General features: G+C 35.4%; 1 protein-coding gene across 1 annotated transcript in view; it reads right to left on the bottom strand.

Moving 5' to 3' along the window:
- The window catches only part of LOC123541911 (mucin-2-like), a 28,332-nt gene extending 11,217 nt beyond the window's left edge, over positions 1-17,115 (bottom strand). The window contains exons 1-4 of the mRNA XM_053531213.1: positions 17,095-17,115; positions 15,385-16,912; positions 6,523-6,661; positions 3,733-3,931 (exon numbers count right to left, since the gene is read on the bottom strand). Of these exons, the coding sequence (XP_053387188.1) occupies positions 3,733-3,931; positions 6,523-6,661; positions 15,385-16,912; positions 17,095-17,115 (1,887 nt within the window). The remainder of the gene's footprint in view (positions 1-3,732; positions 3,932-6,522; positions 6,662-15,384; positions 16,913-17,094) is intronic.
- Positions 17,116-17,149: the final 34 nt, after the last annotated feature.

Below are 17,149 nucleotides of genomic sequence, written 5' to 3'. Positions count from 1 at the left end.
AACTGTGTAACAAAGAAGAGTCAGGCTGAAACTATTAAAGAGGCTTTCATTGACAACACTTAGTAACTATTCTGTGAAATATTTTACTCAGAAAAGTCAGATGGAATTTGAAATAAGGTACATGTCAGAGACTGGTGCTTGAGGCAAAAACTACAAAAACTACCAGAAAGGTTCCAATTTATAAAAGATACCTCTGGTCAGCCTTATTTATCTTGACTTGGAATCTTAGGAAAGGGATAGAATACCTGACCCTATATGTGCCCAACCTGATAGGCAACCTTTTTAGTATGTTCAAGAGGTGTAGCAGACGATTCAGGAATGCACACTATAGCCCTACTCTTTGTGTGAACAAATGGTTGATCAGCTACTTGACATGTTTTGTTGTAAAGAAGAGTATCGAAAGACTCGTTGGTATTCAATCTAAGTTAGGCCCAATTAAAGAAGAAACAACAAGCTCTGAGAATGATGCTGTGAAATCAAAGAAACTGATCAAAATTTCCAAAGCTTTCATGAAATACCCGGAAAAGTGCTCTCATTTCTTCACATTTTATTAAAAATCGATGAAACTGTTATAACATGTAAAAATGGGGAATTTAGTTGATATGTCAAAATAGAATTTTCTTTCGACAAATAATAGTTGCTAGTCCCCATGGCAATGTCATGTGACTTCATCCGGCCCACTTTTGTCTAATTTCTTATACTGCATTCGCTAAAACATTATTTGCCACTTTTCGCAGTCTACATGTTCTTAAATTAGGTGAATATTTATGTGAATTGCCAAAAAATCAAATTATCAATGTAGCATATTGTCTGAACAGAGGTCTGCAATACAATGTTTTGTTATGAAATAAGAAAAGAGACAATGCTTTACTGCATAAGGGTTTAGTAGGGACAGTAATCTAAAGAAAACAAAATTTTATCAGTGTTAGTGGCTAGGAGAGTATCAGTGATGGCTAACAATTCAGACGTCAAAAAATCAACGTCGTTCAGCAATATATTGAAAATTAAAGCTATCCTTGATATGGATCGATGTATCACAGTTAAGGGTCCCATTTCATCTATACCACAGAAATATTGTATGAACACTTTGTTTGTAGGAAGGCGTAGAAAATGCATTTAAAAGCTTGATTGACCGGTAATCACTAGTAGTACTGGTTAGTTTTGTTTGACAAGACAACGTCATTCTTACATTGGACCGCTTAAATGGTAGTGACATAGAATTACAAATGGTAAATAAATAATATTTGTCGTCTTAAAACTAGTAAAAGTACTCACATTCAATATGTCCTTATCTAATATATTTTGATTTCAGCAAAAATGTCCAGAAATAGATATTAGAGCACATTTTTTGGTAGAAATAATGGATTCTGCTCCTAATTAATACCCCCATCACACTCAGCCACGTTTCCACTACGTCCTAAAAAACTGCCAGGACGCAGTAAGAACTTGTACACTGTAGAAGGAACACAGTAGACACCGATAAGAACGTGATATGGTCTCCATGGGCGTGGAGGAGGACGCGGTCGAACTTTGGACATGTTCAAAACAAACGTAGTGAGGATGTGGTCGAGTCAGGAGGCAGCAAGAACTTAATAAGGACGTAGTAACGACGTAACTAAAACCTAGTAAGACAACAAGCGTGGTGCGGACGGAAAAGACTGCATGGCGTTCTCATTGCGCTGTCACTGGGTTGTCATTGCGCTCTTGCTACATCAGTGGAGTACTCACTACGACCTCTCCACGCTTGTGTGCTATGACCATGGTACGTCTGTACCACATTGTAGAACACTGCATTAGGTTATCAATACGTTTTTTCGGTGCTTAACATGTCTATGTAGTACAAGCGTGGTGTGGGCGGAAAAGACTTCATGGCGTTCTCATTGCGTTGTCACTAGGCTGTCATTGCGTTCTTGCTACGTCAGTGGAGTTCTCACTACGACCTCTCCACGCGTGTGTGCTATGACCATGGTACGTCTTAACATTCGGTGCTTAACATGTCTATGTCATGTTTGCAGCAGGTTCTCACCGTGTCTGTTTCAGATTCTGAGAACTGAGTATGAATACTGGATCCAATTCCCCATCACTTCATTTTCAACCAGCAATGGGTATGAACGCACTTCATAAGGAATTACCACATAATCATGGACTCAGCAGCACTGGCAGTTTGTGGTGGACTTCTGGACCCTCATATACCCATTCACGCTGCCTTTGCTTTTGCCACAGTGGCCTCTCTAAAAGACTGCTCTGATTTCATCGGTGGCCTTGTTGTATATTGTATTTGATTGTAGCTGAGTGTAGATGCGGACACAATATAACTTGCAGAAGGAATGAAAAAGAGACACCTGTCGTAGTATTTATAAGTAGCCGACGAACGCAGTGAGAACGTGATAAGAGCATGGTAAGCGCCTGGTAGGCGAGGGGTGCAATCTGACTGGTGGTACTAAGAGCGTAGTAAGAACGCATTGGACGTGAAGATGCGTGATGTAAGAAAATAAGTGGGAACGTGTTAGACGCAGTGAGAACCTGGCAAGGACGTTGTAAGTGCGCAGTATGAATATTAAACTATAAAACTATTGTTATGGCACAATGTGCTACAGTTTGACAAAAACAGAATATTACAGGAACATGCAAATGTAAATCTGACTAGGCTGATCAAACGGCAATGACATTTCCCAAGGAAATCATGATTGTCTGACAGGCCAGGGATGTTCACATGGTCTGTCGCACTAACATACTTAATAAATTATATAGTTTTTCTAAGTGTCATTAGCTCTCTAAGTGTAAATAGATTTAAATGAACACAGCAACACTAACAAATTCTGAGTCGCGAAAACTAATGACAAAGTGAAACACATGTCATTTATTCACTCATACACACTACAGTCAAACTTCTTTCGCTCGAACTCAAATAATTCAAGCACCATCCTTCTCTCGAACCCATCGTCAGGTCCCGACCAAATTCATTTATAATATATTGTTCGATCACTCAAACTACCAATAACTCGGGCACATTTTGTCGGCCCCGACGGGTTCGAGTTATCGAAGTTCGACTGTTATTATAATAATTTACAATTGTTGTAAAGTTCTGCATAGGACTCTTGCCATTTGAAACATTTTGATATGCCAGTTACCATTGTATACTTAATTTTGACTCGCATAAATGCATTCTGACTTTTCTTCTGCTTAATAGCACATTTTATCCAAGGGAGACAACTTTTTTTTTCATTTTTGATGGAAGTGCAGTATTTTTGTTAATATAATATGTTTGAATTTATTCAAACAGGTGATTTTAGCTAATTTTAGTGATGACTGTAAGTGTCTATATAAGTTTTATAGATAATATTAGGTATTTCTTAAAATATATACATGCATGGCGGCCATCTTGGATTTTTCGGCCATATTGGATTTTTTTGGAGTGGGTCTCATGCTCATTTTTCGTGTTTTGCCCTAAAGTAGTTACGTACCAAGTTTTATGCTTTTCCCATTTTCTGAAGTTTTTTTACACGATTTTACTGGACTATAGGTCAGTAGATAACATCTCCACCGGGATGACACCTACATTAGATATCTACTATATCAGATACTTAGAAAACAAAACAAGAACGTTTTTCCTTGATTAAAACTAAGATAGAAATGAGCAACATATGCAGGTATGCAAAGACAGTTAAATGAAGCACGTTCTAAAGGGCGGTGTCCTTTTTTACAGTAATTTGGTCCTTCTTTAATACTCACATGATTTAATGGAATAAACTCCCAGACGTTAGTCAGTATCGGAGATTTATCCTTCTTTGAAATTAATACACTGGCACTAGAGAACTCTAGCACGTTGTTCACGTGAAGACATTCCTTGGTCGTGCTGTTCATTTCATCGTAGAGAACGGATAAACAGGCACTGATGTGAAAGCAAGATTTCGCACATTCTAGTCGGCTTCTGAAGTGGAAAAAATGCAAAGGGTCAAATAGTTCTACATAAAAGTAGGTATTGAACAGAAAATATGAAATTATATCTATTTCATCTTCAAATGCATTTAATGACATATCGCACAGTTTTCTTTATGTATATAGGCAAAACTTACGGACAGAATTTCTTTAAACTTTGTGTATTGACTGCAGGTCAAGTTTAAAACGGAAATATGTATTAAAAATCATAGGTACCCAGGCTTTACCTTGTATTACCTGCCCTTGAAAAATAGATTTTTCCCCCAGTATTTTCCGACTTTAAAGGGCAGATAATTCATGACCAAGGCTGGGTACCTATGATTTGTTTTTATTTCATATTTCAGTTTTTGATTCGTTTTACTGTCAGTAAACACAATTTAAAGAAGAAACTCTGTCCGTAAGAACATTCTGCCCATTGTCAATATAGGCACTTTGACACATGCCCTTAACTATGAACATGACAAAATGATGCCGCAAAGTCTTGGTCTTAACCATCGACCAAATTTCTGTAAAATTTGTATACTGACTGCAAATGAAGTCTGAGGCTGAAATATTAATTAAAATGCACAGTTTTATTGCCTTGATATTGAAATATCTGCCCTTGAAACTTGGTTTTTTATCGTATTTTCTGATCTTAATTCAAGATCAATCCCGGGTACCTATGACTTTTAAATACAAATTTTCGTTTTAAACTTGACTCTTAGTCAGTATACAAAGCTTAAAGAAATTTTGTCCGTAATATTATTAAAATCAGCAATCATGACATTCAATAATACTGTCAACACGGTATCCAAATGTCACATAATCACGCACATAAAACATTACCTACCTCGTATGGCTGGTTTGTAACAAGAATAGCACAATGCCTTGTTCTCAATGAACGACATTACCTGAATTCTCCAAAACAAATAAGTTTTTTTGTTGTAAAAACAAGTGAACAACATATCGTAAGCCATTTGATATCATGTTGTCAGAAGAATTAAAACACTCAAAGAGAAAAAGAACACGATGATTAAGCTAAGCTATAAAATTCTTGGTAAACTTTGTCGTTTACAAAATTCGTGCTTCGGCAAACAAGAAAATCAATGCATTTACAGGCGAGTGAGTTCTTTTTTGCTATTTTGGTATCAGATGTCTTTTCCGTAGTATCATTTATTTTGAGACTTTTGTTTTCCAGTGTAGGTATTTGCCTAGTAACAGTATTATTTTAAGTTTAAAATAAGCAGAAATTTGTATTTTAAGGATGGACAAATTTATCAATGTCTACCATATATATATATATATATATTTTCTCAGTGAAGAATATTAAAAATATTCTTTACTTAAACGTAATTCACTCTACTGTGTTCAAAAAAGTGCTTGTTGTGTGCTTGGGGTCTATTTTTACATGCATTTTATTCTATTGTTTGCACATACATGCATACGCTTAGTGGAGTTTTATTAGGAGCTATTAGGAGACTGCGTGGGGATCATGGCTATACCTACTGAAGCATTGTCCTCTATTTTCAAAGATGTATATAACTAATGCATGAAAAATATACACCTAATAGAACCTTGTGATTTCACGATGTGGCATGAGCGGAATAGGTAAAATTTCTTTAAAAAAAACATTGAAAAGATTTGAAAAAAAACCGGTCAAATAGTCTTCACATTTTCACTCGCGGTTATGTCACTCGAGAAAATATTGCATCTGCAATTCAATGAGTATTAAATATAATCATTCACTTTATCGTTACTGTTTAGGCGGTAACTAGGTTTTGTGATGTTAACAGAACTAACGTCGTGACATTTCAAAGTTGCATAACAACTTTGAATGCCGGTTTAATTGTTTTATTAGAGTTGCGTTAAGCATTTCCTAAGGAATCGAGAGCTACACTATAATGAAAAAAGCGCATCTAACAAGGTATCTAATTTTCATACTATTTTGATCAAAATCATAAATATTATACATATATCTACTAAAAAAAATTAATTCGTTATGATGTTATTTCTGCACGACAGCCAAAGGTGTAAGACGGGAAGAATCGGGCCCCGGTAGAACCATTGGAAACTCTTGTCCGGAATACAAGAAAATTTCGATCTTACATCCGTCAGGGTTAAAATACAAGTGCTAATGTTTTAGATAAAACTTTTCCTCAATCTATTCCTAACCATGTACCTGACTTCAGAGGAGTCCATTAACAAACAAACATTACGGTACTGAAAAATGAAAAACAATACCAAAGATGGTCAAGATTCTTGGTCACAATACAGATATAGTGTTTTTACCTTGCAGTCACTGAGTAACAAGAAATGTCAGTTAATTGTCCTTTCTCTATGTAATATGCACTTCGGTACACATCTGTTATGGTAAATACAAAACAGCAGGAAAATAACAGAACAGCAATTTCCACATATATTCGTACACTGAGTTCCATATCTTACGACACTGAATGAATTATATAATGCAGTAAACTACTAGATATTTCATCCATGTTAACCGTAACCGTTAACAACTAAGCACCTTTTAACTTTAAACTTCTAAACTTATTAAACCTTTCAATAAATTGGCCTGTAGATGAACATGAACGATTATTGATGTACCGAGTTAAAACTCGTAATGCCTTACTTCTGTCTTTGTCAATATCGGATGCTTTATTACAGCCTCCTGGCTTTCCGGATAAGGCCAAATGTATAGGTATGTTTCTTGCGTTATCATCATTTATAAAACTGTCTGCAACATCTAACGAGATGTAAAACGATACATAGAATTTAATAAAAACCTTTTTCGGCGACGCCGTCTAAATTCGTTTTCGTTACCTATGCCACGTGACTTCAGTTTGCAAATCAAACTACTTGATAACGCATTATAGATAATTTATCAAAATGGAAGATTTATGCAACACTCTGCCTGATTGGATGAGAGTGTCAATTTCTTTCACTCTGTTGATTGTGCTACGCTGAGTGAAATGTAGACAAATCGTTTATCCTAAACGACGCTGTTCACAGTTTTAAAGCTAACTTTGGCTCAGTATGTTTAGCAAGAATATTGATATATCTCAAAATGATAAGTAAGTTTAATAAATATGATAAAAACCTGTTCAAATACCAACATATATCAAATTAAAGAAAAAGCTGAATACGGTCTGCGTATCACATGAATAAGGGTGTGATAAGAGTCTTTTATGTAGAGAAGTGCTTTTTAAAAGATTTTCCTTGTTACAATTGTCGTCTGTATATGAAAAGGTTTCTTGCTTTTGTGACTTATTCAGATTGCATATTAAAATGAGTACTTGTTTGCTTTGATATATTTGTTATAAATTATTTAACTGATTTATCATATATGAATATTTTTCTTTAGTATGGTATGCAAATATTGAACTCAGTTGAAATCTGTTTTATTATATATATGCTATATAATGACTGAATCTCATTACACTGAAATGAAGGTACGCTGCATACACTTTATCTATGTGATATGACTACGGTCAAACTTGCTTATGAAACAGAAATATTGAAATAATTACAATTGTATGTTTTGCTTGACCTTCACTTTTTTATAGGTGTGACGTCATTGTCCAAAGATTCATGCATAGCGAATATGCATTTGTTAAAGCGGGATCAGTTGGCCTATTTTAGAAATAAATAAAAATAATAAATAAAAAATCCTTTAATTGATTTTTTCTCATGTATTCTAATCAAACTTGATTTGTAGCATCTTTATTAGGCCCGCAGCCAACTTTGCTCTGCTGGGACATTTAACCCCCTTTTGGGGCTGCTTACGCTAAAACTAGAAATGCCTTTATACAGCGTCTCATGAACAGCTTGGTGGATTTTTGTCATACTTGGTCTGGAGCATCATTATGAGGTCCAAATTTATTTATATAGGAACTTGGGCCCTATTAGGGACCACTATAGCTAAAAGTAGATATGCCTTTCTTCGCATTAACCACTAAAATGTAATGGACTTTTATCAAACTCGATGTGTTACAATATCGTAAGGTCTCCTGCTATTTTGTTACAAATGGGGATAGGGACCAATTTAGCTAAAAATATAAACACGTTTAATGACCTCGTCTCATGAACCGCTTTAGAATCTTCATCAAACTACTGCTGTAATTATTCGTCTAAGGATAAACGAAACAAAATTGCAACCCTACGAAACCTTTGCGAAAAATTAAAAGAGAACCATTTAAATTGTTATAGTGCGGTGTTGAGTTTTGCAATTTGAAAAATGTTAGATGAATGTTAGATGAAAAATTCATAAACTTCTTTCCTATTACAATTCGCCGACCATCATTTTTAAAGATATTTCTTGTTTCTAGTATTATTGAAATTTGATATTTGGCACGTTTAAGAAAATGTTCGCGCTTGTTGCCATTGAACTTGAAGATTCTGTAAAACATTACCAGGAGAGGAGATCTTTTATGCAAATTGTGTTCTTTAAGGTGTATAAAATCTGAATATCATTTTCTTTTTTGCTGGTCAAATTACTTCGATATTCAATATATTTTGGTCAACTGCCTGGCATACATTGTGAGAAATATGTATCATTTATTGTCAATGGTCTTGATTAAACTTTCTAAATTGTTATAAGAAGCACCTGTGACACGGTAAAATAATTCTGTTGCTATAACTGTTTCTTAGAAAAAATATGCTATATTTCGTCAGCTTATCTTTTTTTTTAGATATTGTTCACTAAATGTCATGGCCTTTTTTCGATGTTAACTGTGAGATACCAAAAGGCTTGAACAAAACCGAAAAAGGATTAATTACAGCAGTTTGCAAGTTAAGTTCATCACCATTAGACTTAACTTTACTAATTATGTATCATCGCCGCACTTTGTTTTGCGTTTATCGTAAATTTATTCCCAGTTCACAAATTTCTAAGTAGCAGTCTTGGTAAAAAACTCTTAAAACTATTGTTTTGTAGATGAATTCATATGTATGTATTCATGTATTAATTGTTTTGTTTTTTTAACTTATTAGCCAAAGAACCCAATCCAATCTTATCCTTTATCTTTGTCTTAATTTATGCCGAAGTAGAAGAAATATATTGAAGCACGGTACAATAAATGAAAACACGAGAACTGAAAAAAAGACAAAACTAAAAAGCAATTACATTATACACTATAAGATAGTATCTTGGAAACTTTTCAAATAATGAAAATTGTGTTAATATACCTTTTGGGAAGCTGCATCGAGCTCGAATTAATCAGTATAACTAAAAATAGATCTGCGTTCTCCGTATTGAGCTGGCGGACCAATAAATATCTGGACATTGGTTTTAATTGATTGGAAAAAAGTTTATCAACCGAATTTCTCCCGCCATGGCTGCCACTTTGCTCATCGTTGCAAACAAAAATGCGAGATTGTCCCTTTAATGAGTTGTTATCCTCAAAACCTAAACAATTCTGATTTGAATTTGGCTTAAGGTATCCGATCCACAAATAAGCAAGCTCTATATGACAGTGCTATTATATATATATATATATATATATATATATATATATATATATATATATATATATATATATATATATATATATATATATATATATATATATATATATATCAAATATTGATGCCTGGTAAGCTCATATAATTTTGGTACCATTTGGAAGAGTATTGTCTTCTGAAAAAGAAAATATAAAGAACATGACAAAAATTTGTTACAGATATTTTACTTTATTACCTTATAGTTTTCAATTATACTTAAGCAGGATTCCAGTTATTGCAGTGTAAGATTTATCATTTAGCAGTAAAAAAAAACATCACTTTTGTGATACGTGCATATTATTTATAGTCATCTAATTTACTAATTCTTGTTCAGCAGACACAACTCTTTCAAATTATACAAAAAATATGAGGTCACTAGGCATCAAAATATTACTATTTGTGGATCGGATACCTCAAATCATGTAATTAATTCTTTACCTGACACAATTGTTCTATGAAATGTTCTTAAGAATGTAAATTTTAAACAAGTGAAGTGACACTTAGAGCAATTGAGAACTAACAGACACGTTATTCTTGTAGGGGAGGAACGATCCAAATATGGTAGAAGTTCATATGGAATCGTCAAATGATCTTGCGAAAAGCGTAGTTGAATTATCTCCATCCTTTGCGGAAAATAATGCTGAAAGGATTGAGTATTTCCTGTCCAATTCATCCCCAAGCAATTGTAGTGGACACGGAAACTGCTCGGATAAAGGTTCATGCCAAGTTTTATTTATTCAGATTGAAACTTCTGTTATAACATTTTCTGACAGTTGATATAATATTTCTTGAATTATTCTATATTGATACAGTGTCATTTTACATTCATCAGTAAGATATAATGCTCTCTTCTTGTTCGGCAATGTAGTGGTTTACATCAACGTCATATACAACACATCTGATTGTTCAAATCGTATCTTTACATATCCCCGCAATCTACCAAATTGTACAGTATATTTCAACGTCAGATTGTAACCGTGTTAATGAAAAAAAAAACACTTATCGTTCTAAGATTCTAAGAGAGATTGTTGGCATTTTGAATGTTAAGTTCAAGTACCTCTCACTATCCTACAGTTTATTTTGCAGCTGTGTAAATGTTTTAGAAAGTGGAAACCGGTTTTTTTCGGCAAAGTTACTTATGTTAGTTCGATACCGATTGAATCTAATGTTAACCGTATTTTATCGGGCTGTTAAGTCTTAAATCGTTAAAATGTAAATGTACATCTTATACATGTGATATTATAGGTGTGTATGTATGTAGCGAAAATTACAGGGCGTCTGACTGCTGTACAGATACCACCGAAACCCTTGTGATTGACGATGTTGAGGGTGCTGGTGTCTGTGATGTTGCGTATAGTGATGACTTTCAGTGTTACTATATATGGACTGATAATCTTTACGAAGGTTTCCATTGTTTAATTTCTGTAGATCTAAATAAAGTAAGATGACTGGACACATACTACAGTTATTTACTTTACATATTTACAACCACTTTACATTTTGGAAGTGAGAATGCCTAATTGTTTCTCATAAAAACTTCCTTTTCAGTTATTTTCTTTGTAAAAACTAGTTAACGTCTTACTGTTGGAATTTAATGATTCTACAGAGAAATATCATTCTTTTTACAGACAGAATTGCTGAAAAAGGTCTACTGCTGTTCGTCTTCTTTTATAACCCTACGTGTAAAACATTGAATCAAACGATGTGTGCTTGAATATTGATGTACTTTGCCAGTTGCACGTATCATTACAGTTGCTAGTTATGCCAAGAAGAATATTATAGCCTCTACAGTTCAGTGGTTATTGCATCGGCTTCCTACGCAATAGATCGTGGGCATATACCAGCGGAGATTTTGATCTTGATCAAAGTTTGTTTTTTGGACGTGACTTTAAAATGCGTTATGAAACTCTGCATGTTAAAGAGCAGGGACGAAATTTGGGATTGGTGTATCCTCCGTATCATGCATTACTCTCCAAATTTTAAGAGAGCAGGCCATGATGTCAGCCGTTGGTGATTATGAACTATTTTAAACACAAAAAAAAAATAGAATATTTTGTAATTGTTATATTAAACTTACATTTATCCGACGCAGAATCTGAATGTTTGTTGCGACTCGCCGGCCGTCGGATGAGCTGAATTTCAGACATATATTAACTTAATATTCTTTATTTATTAAAACTGTGCCAGTGTACAAGTGATGACAAATAGTACAAACATTTATTCAACAACGAGAACAGTTATATGTAAAATGGTTTTGCAGTAACGGTGAATAATAGAAACAAACAAAAATGGTGAAACTTATTTCGATTTGAATTAGAGATCTATTAAATTTTATCATGCAACTAGATCTACTATGCAAAGTGCCTGATTTTTTTTTTTGAAAACAGGTCATTGATCTAATATCAAAATTAAGCTCCTTCCATATTGACGGACTATTTTTTACATCAGTTTTCCTAGTTTTAAAGTTGCACGACCTTTTGTAAACAGATTCTGTAGTCTAATCTAGTAATTTTCTATCTATGCCAATCCACACTTCGGACAGTATTTAATGACGTCATTGTGTAACGTTCATCATGAATGACATCACAATGTTTACATGTATCGATTCTTGGAAAGGTGTATGATACACTTGACCCTATACTTATTCTTGATTTAGATCTATGCCTAATTTAAGGCATCTAGCTTTTATTAAGTAGAAGCAAAGGTGGTTTTGTTAATTACAATTCTTGGAACAGTGCAAATTTAGTGATTAAACATTAAAGTCTCTCTGACTGAGTCTAGAACTGGAAGTGTAATTTGTAGTGTTTGGGACATGTAGATCTAGTTGCCTGAGACAAATGTTAAAAAATGTAAAAATAATATAACAATCTCTCACTGGATTTAGATTAAGATCATTAGATGGGAACATCTTCTTCGAAGGTAACTGTTTTCAAATACGGTTACCCGAGAGCCGGATATTCCCATCTGCATATATAACCAGTAACAGATTAATTATCTAGAATGTCATATTTTACAAATAACAGAATGAATAAAGCAAAATGAAATACTTTCTTTGTAGCACTCTTTCTAAAAATAGAGTATGTACACAAAGCGCGGGAAATTATCCTCTGTAAGTAGACGTAACATCATGACGTTTCAGTGGCGTACATTAACAATGTTCGGAACATTTAATTTAGGAAAAGAAACAATAATAGCACGATTGCGCGCGTGATAAAGTTGCAAGTGCGGGAAGCGTACCCTGGCGGCGGCCTTCGGACGCTTCTACATAGAGTGCCGCGCTCCATGCGGCTTTCCAGTTTAAATGCGTAAGTAAACATAAAATAAATCACAAAAACGTGTTTCTCGTCATTAAAAAAATAATCTATAATGAAATCCGGAGCCATTATAAATAATATCACCTTGATTTTATATGCCGCCAATTTTGACAGTTCACCGGAAATGACGTCATATGATGACCACCGGATCGATGCGTTCCAAAGTGTAAACTCACCATTCAAGGGACTAATTTTGAAATAACTGAAAGTGCAGAAAAATTAATACGGTGGTTATTTGAGCTTGGTTTGCTTTTAAATATTGCTTGTACACTGTGCAAGTTTGGTAATAAGTGTCATTTTGTCCTGAGAGCTGACAAGTCTTTCAGCACAAATGGGAGGTCTGGAAGTGTGCCAACAAGGAGTGTAGTAAAATGGTTTCAATATCGCCATGGGTCGTGATTTAGTGAAGATTAAAATTTGACTTCAGAAATGATAGCTTTGCTGATATATTTCTGTGTTTACAGAGCCAGTGAGGCCTTTGTGATACATGAACTGAGTATAGTCTCACAAACTGTAGTTGACTAGTTTAATTTTGAGCAGAGAGGTGTGCACCAATATAAAAGTAGAAAAAGAAAACTGATGAGAGTAAATTTTGGAAGAGAAGGTATCATAATTGAAGGCGTGTGGATGGAGTCTGGGTCTTTGGGGGAATAGAACATTTTTCTTAGAGTGTTGAAAATAGGACAGCATAAATGCTTGTTAAAATCATAAAAGGAAAACATTGTGCCACGAACCACCAGCATAAGTGACTGTTGGAAGGCATATAGTAGATTTTGTTATGAGGGTTTCATCCACTTAACGGTGAACAACTCCGTCCACTCGGTGGATCCTGACACAGGTGCACATACAAGAAACATTGGGCACTTAAATGTTCACTCCCTGTGAACGGTACTACTAAAACGTTATATAACTCGTATTCCTGTCAGTATTGCTTTAGGAAACATTTATTATACGACAGTGAAGATCCCTTTCTTGTATTTCTCGGCCTAGTAAAAGAGGTTTATAATCCCACTTTCGAGCATACCGAGGAAGAAACTGAATGTTTTAGGCATGGAAAACTATTAAAGTTTACTAAAAACAAGACAGAAGCAGCTAATTTTACCAGAGTACCTCTTCAACCTATAGCTAACATGTCCAGTTCCAGTCTTAATAATTTTGATTTGTAATGGTAAGTTAATTAAATACATATAATGTGGGGGCTGCTGCCCCACACCCCGGCTTTATTTTTTTTTAATCCCACACCTGTAATGTCTGTATGATAGCTGTTGCCCCCACACCCCCACTTAAAAACGGCAGTCTGGGCAATTTAAGCCCAAAAGGCGTTCGTTAAAATATCGACATAGTTATGTGAATAGGATTTTAAAACGTAAAAAAACCCCCTTTTTTCAATTGATTTATTTATAAAATACGACAGAAAGCTGTATTGATATAGCAGCGCATCTTTCGATTGGCGGCCGCCATGTTGTAAACAACTGGGATCGTAGCAACGGAAGCGCATGCGCTATTGAATATTTCCGGGGTCCGCTAAAATAGATTCTTTCCAATGTTCCACTTTAGTTTTATGATTAGTAGCGTAACGTTACGTTAAGGTACCTGATTTTATCGTATTAAACATTAACAAAATTATAATCAATGCATGAATCGTTGGTTCTCAATAACAGCACAAGAGTCATCTTGCATGGGGGTGCCATGCAGCATGGGTAAAGTCATCCGAAACGCCAGCCCGGTGTGAAAGAAAACATGTACGGATTCATTCAAGAGGATGATTTTTAATTTTACGCAGATAAGAATTTGTTTTGATGTAAGTTTTTTTTATAAGAATATCAGAAAGTCAATAAAAGTTGTCTAAGTTAAATTCATTATGGCTGCCGTATTGTTTCATTCAGATGTTTCACAAGCGGATGAATTTTCAAATCTGTAATATATAAACGTATTTAGTTTTGCTTCAGAATAATTTTTTACGACATATGAGATGGGGATTTATGTTGTTCTAAGTAGGTTAGGTTATATGAGTTTCATGATAAATAGAATAACAGACAAAAACTGTCTTGGGACCAATGTTATCAGGCTCGGCAGATATGGGCGGAAAGGGGTTCAGTTCAGCCAGTATTAACCTCGACCTGATAACATTGATTAAAACGGCAGCCTGTTATTCTCCGTATATCCCACCTTTGCATAAAGTCGCGTTTTCGTCATACAAGGAAGCATATTTGTATTAACAGTGAAGTTCACCTATAAAATGTGCGTTTTTAATGCAAAATAAACAACATAGAATTGCCAACAAACAAAACTTTCAAGAGATCTTACTGTTAATTCAAGTTGTCTTATTTTACTAGTTTAGTATGTAAAGAAGTTTCTCTGTATCATCCAGTAAATCACACTATTAACATTAATATTGACTTTACAAATCAGGATATCCCCTAAAACAAATGACCTCACACTTTCAAATAACGTCAACTAGCGGGTATGTAGTTTCCCGAAATTGCCTGTATCGGTGGAAAATTCATTTTAATTTTAAGCAAGAACGTGAAAATACACATTCAATACTTTAACATCCGAAAGCCACCAGAATGAGTATGAGCCTTCGCCCTATAGGTCTGAACTTCAATAAATATCGTGTGCTTCTGCTTATGTTTGAAACGAGGTTATTTACCAGCCATTCCAAAATTCAAATCTCCAGATGGTGAAAGTACATTGTTGATTGGTGCATCGGTTCCCTTTGTTTCAGCTTTTACTGCATTTGAAGTAGTTGTTGTAGTTGTCGAAGTTGGTGCAGATGTTATTGTTGTAGTTGGCGTAGAAGTTGTTGTTGTCGTAGTTGTTGTAGAAGTTGTTGTTGTAGTTGGTGCAGAAGTTGTTGTTGTCGTAGTTGGTGCAGTAGTTGTTGTTGTCGTAGTTGGTGCAGTAGTTGTTGTTGTTGTTGTTTGCGCAGAGGTTGTTGTTGTGGTCGGTGCTGAAGTTGTTGTTGTCGTAGTTGGTGAGGCAGTTATTGTTGTCGTAGTTAGTTCAGTAGTTGTTGTTGTAGTTGGTGCAGGAGTTGTTGTTGTCGTAGTTGGTGCAGTAGTTGTTGTTGTCGTAGTTGGTGCAGGAGTTGTTGTTGTCATAGTTAGTTCAGTAGTTGTTGTTGTAGTTGGTGCAGGAGTTGTTGTTGTCGTAGTTGGTGCAGTAGTTGTTGTTGTCGTAGTTGGTGCAGGAGTTGTTGTTGTCGTAGTTGGCGCAGGAGTTGGTGTTGTCGTAGTTGGTGCAGTAGTTGTTGTTGTCGTAGTTGGTGCAGGAGTTGTTGTTGTCATAGTTAGTTCAGTAGTTGTTGTTGTAGTTGATGCAGGAGTTGTTGTTGTCGTAGTTGGTGCAGGAGTTGTTGTTGTCGTAGTTGATGCAGTAGTTGTTGTTGAAGTTGGTGCAGGAGTTGTTGTTGTAGTTGGTGCAGGAGTTATTGTTGTCGTAGTTGGTGCAGTAGTTGTTGTTGTCGTAGTTGGTGCAGTAGCTGTTGTTGAAGTTGGTGCAGTAGTTGTTGTTGTAGTTGGTGCAGTAGTTGTTGTCGTAGTTGGTGCAGGAGTTGGTGTTGTCGTAGTTGGTGCAGTAGTTGTCCTTGTCGTAGTCGGTGTAGGAGTCGATGTTGGTTCAGTGGTTGTTGTTGTCGCAGCTGGTGCAGTTGTTGTTGTTGTCGTTGTTGGTGCAGTAGTTGTTGTTGTCGTAGTCGGTGTAGGAGTTGATGTTGAAGTTGGTGCAGTAGTTGTTGTAATTGGTGTAGTAGTTGTTGTTGTCGTAGTCGGTGTAGGAGTTGATGTTGAAGCTGGTGCAGTAGTTGTTGTAATTGGTGTAGTAGTTGTTGTTGTCGTAGTCGGTGTAGGAGTTGATGTTGAAGCTGGTGCAATAGTTGTTGTAGTTGATTCAGTAGTTGATGATGTCGTAGTTGTTGCAGGAGTTGTTGTTGTCGTAGTCGGTGTAGGAGTTGATGTTGAAGTTGGTGCAGTAGTTGTTGTAGTTGGTGTAGTAGTTGTTGTTGTCGTAGTCGGTGTAGGAGTTGATGTTGAAGCTGGTGCAGTAGTTGTTGTAGTTGATGCAGTAGATGATGCTGTCGTAGTTGTTGCAGGAGTTGTTGTTGCCGTAGCTGATGATGGAGATGTTGATGTCACAGATACCATAGGTGATGTTGACGTTGTTTCAACTTTTAAACTTGCCTGAAAGATAAAATTACTTACATTATAAATTCGTACTTAATAGACAATTTAGCTGTTACAATGAACAAATAATCAGGCGTCGAAAATCAGGCAAAGAAAATAATAATCATTGTCTTTCAGACTACCCTATACTTATGGCTTTCTTAAATCACTTATAAACTGTTTTTGCACCCCCCACTCACCAAAGATTCTAGCACTTTCATTGATTTAAAAACTGATGACGTGGTGGTCTCACTG

This window comes from Mercenaria mercenaria, chromosome 19, assembly GCF_021730395.1.
Source record: "Mercenaria mercenaria strain notata chromosome 19, MADL_Memer_1, whole genome shotgun sequence".
Taxonomy (NCBI): Eukaryota; Metazoa; Mollusca; class Bivalvia; order Venerida; family Veneridae; genus Mercenaria; species Mercenaria mercenaria.
Note: the sequence above shows the minus strand (reverse complement) of the source record. Positions and strands in the feature narration are given on the sequence as shown.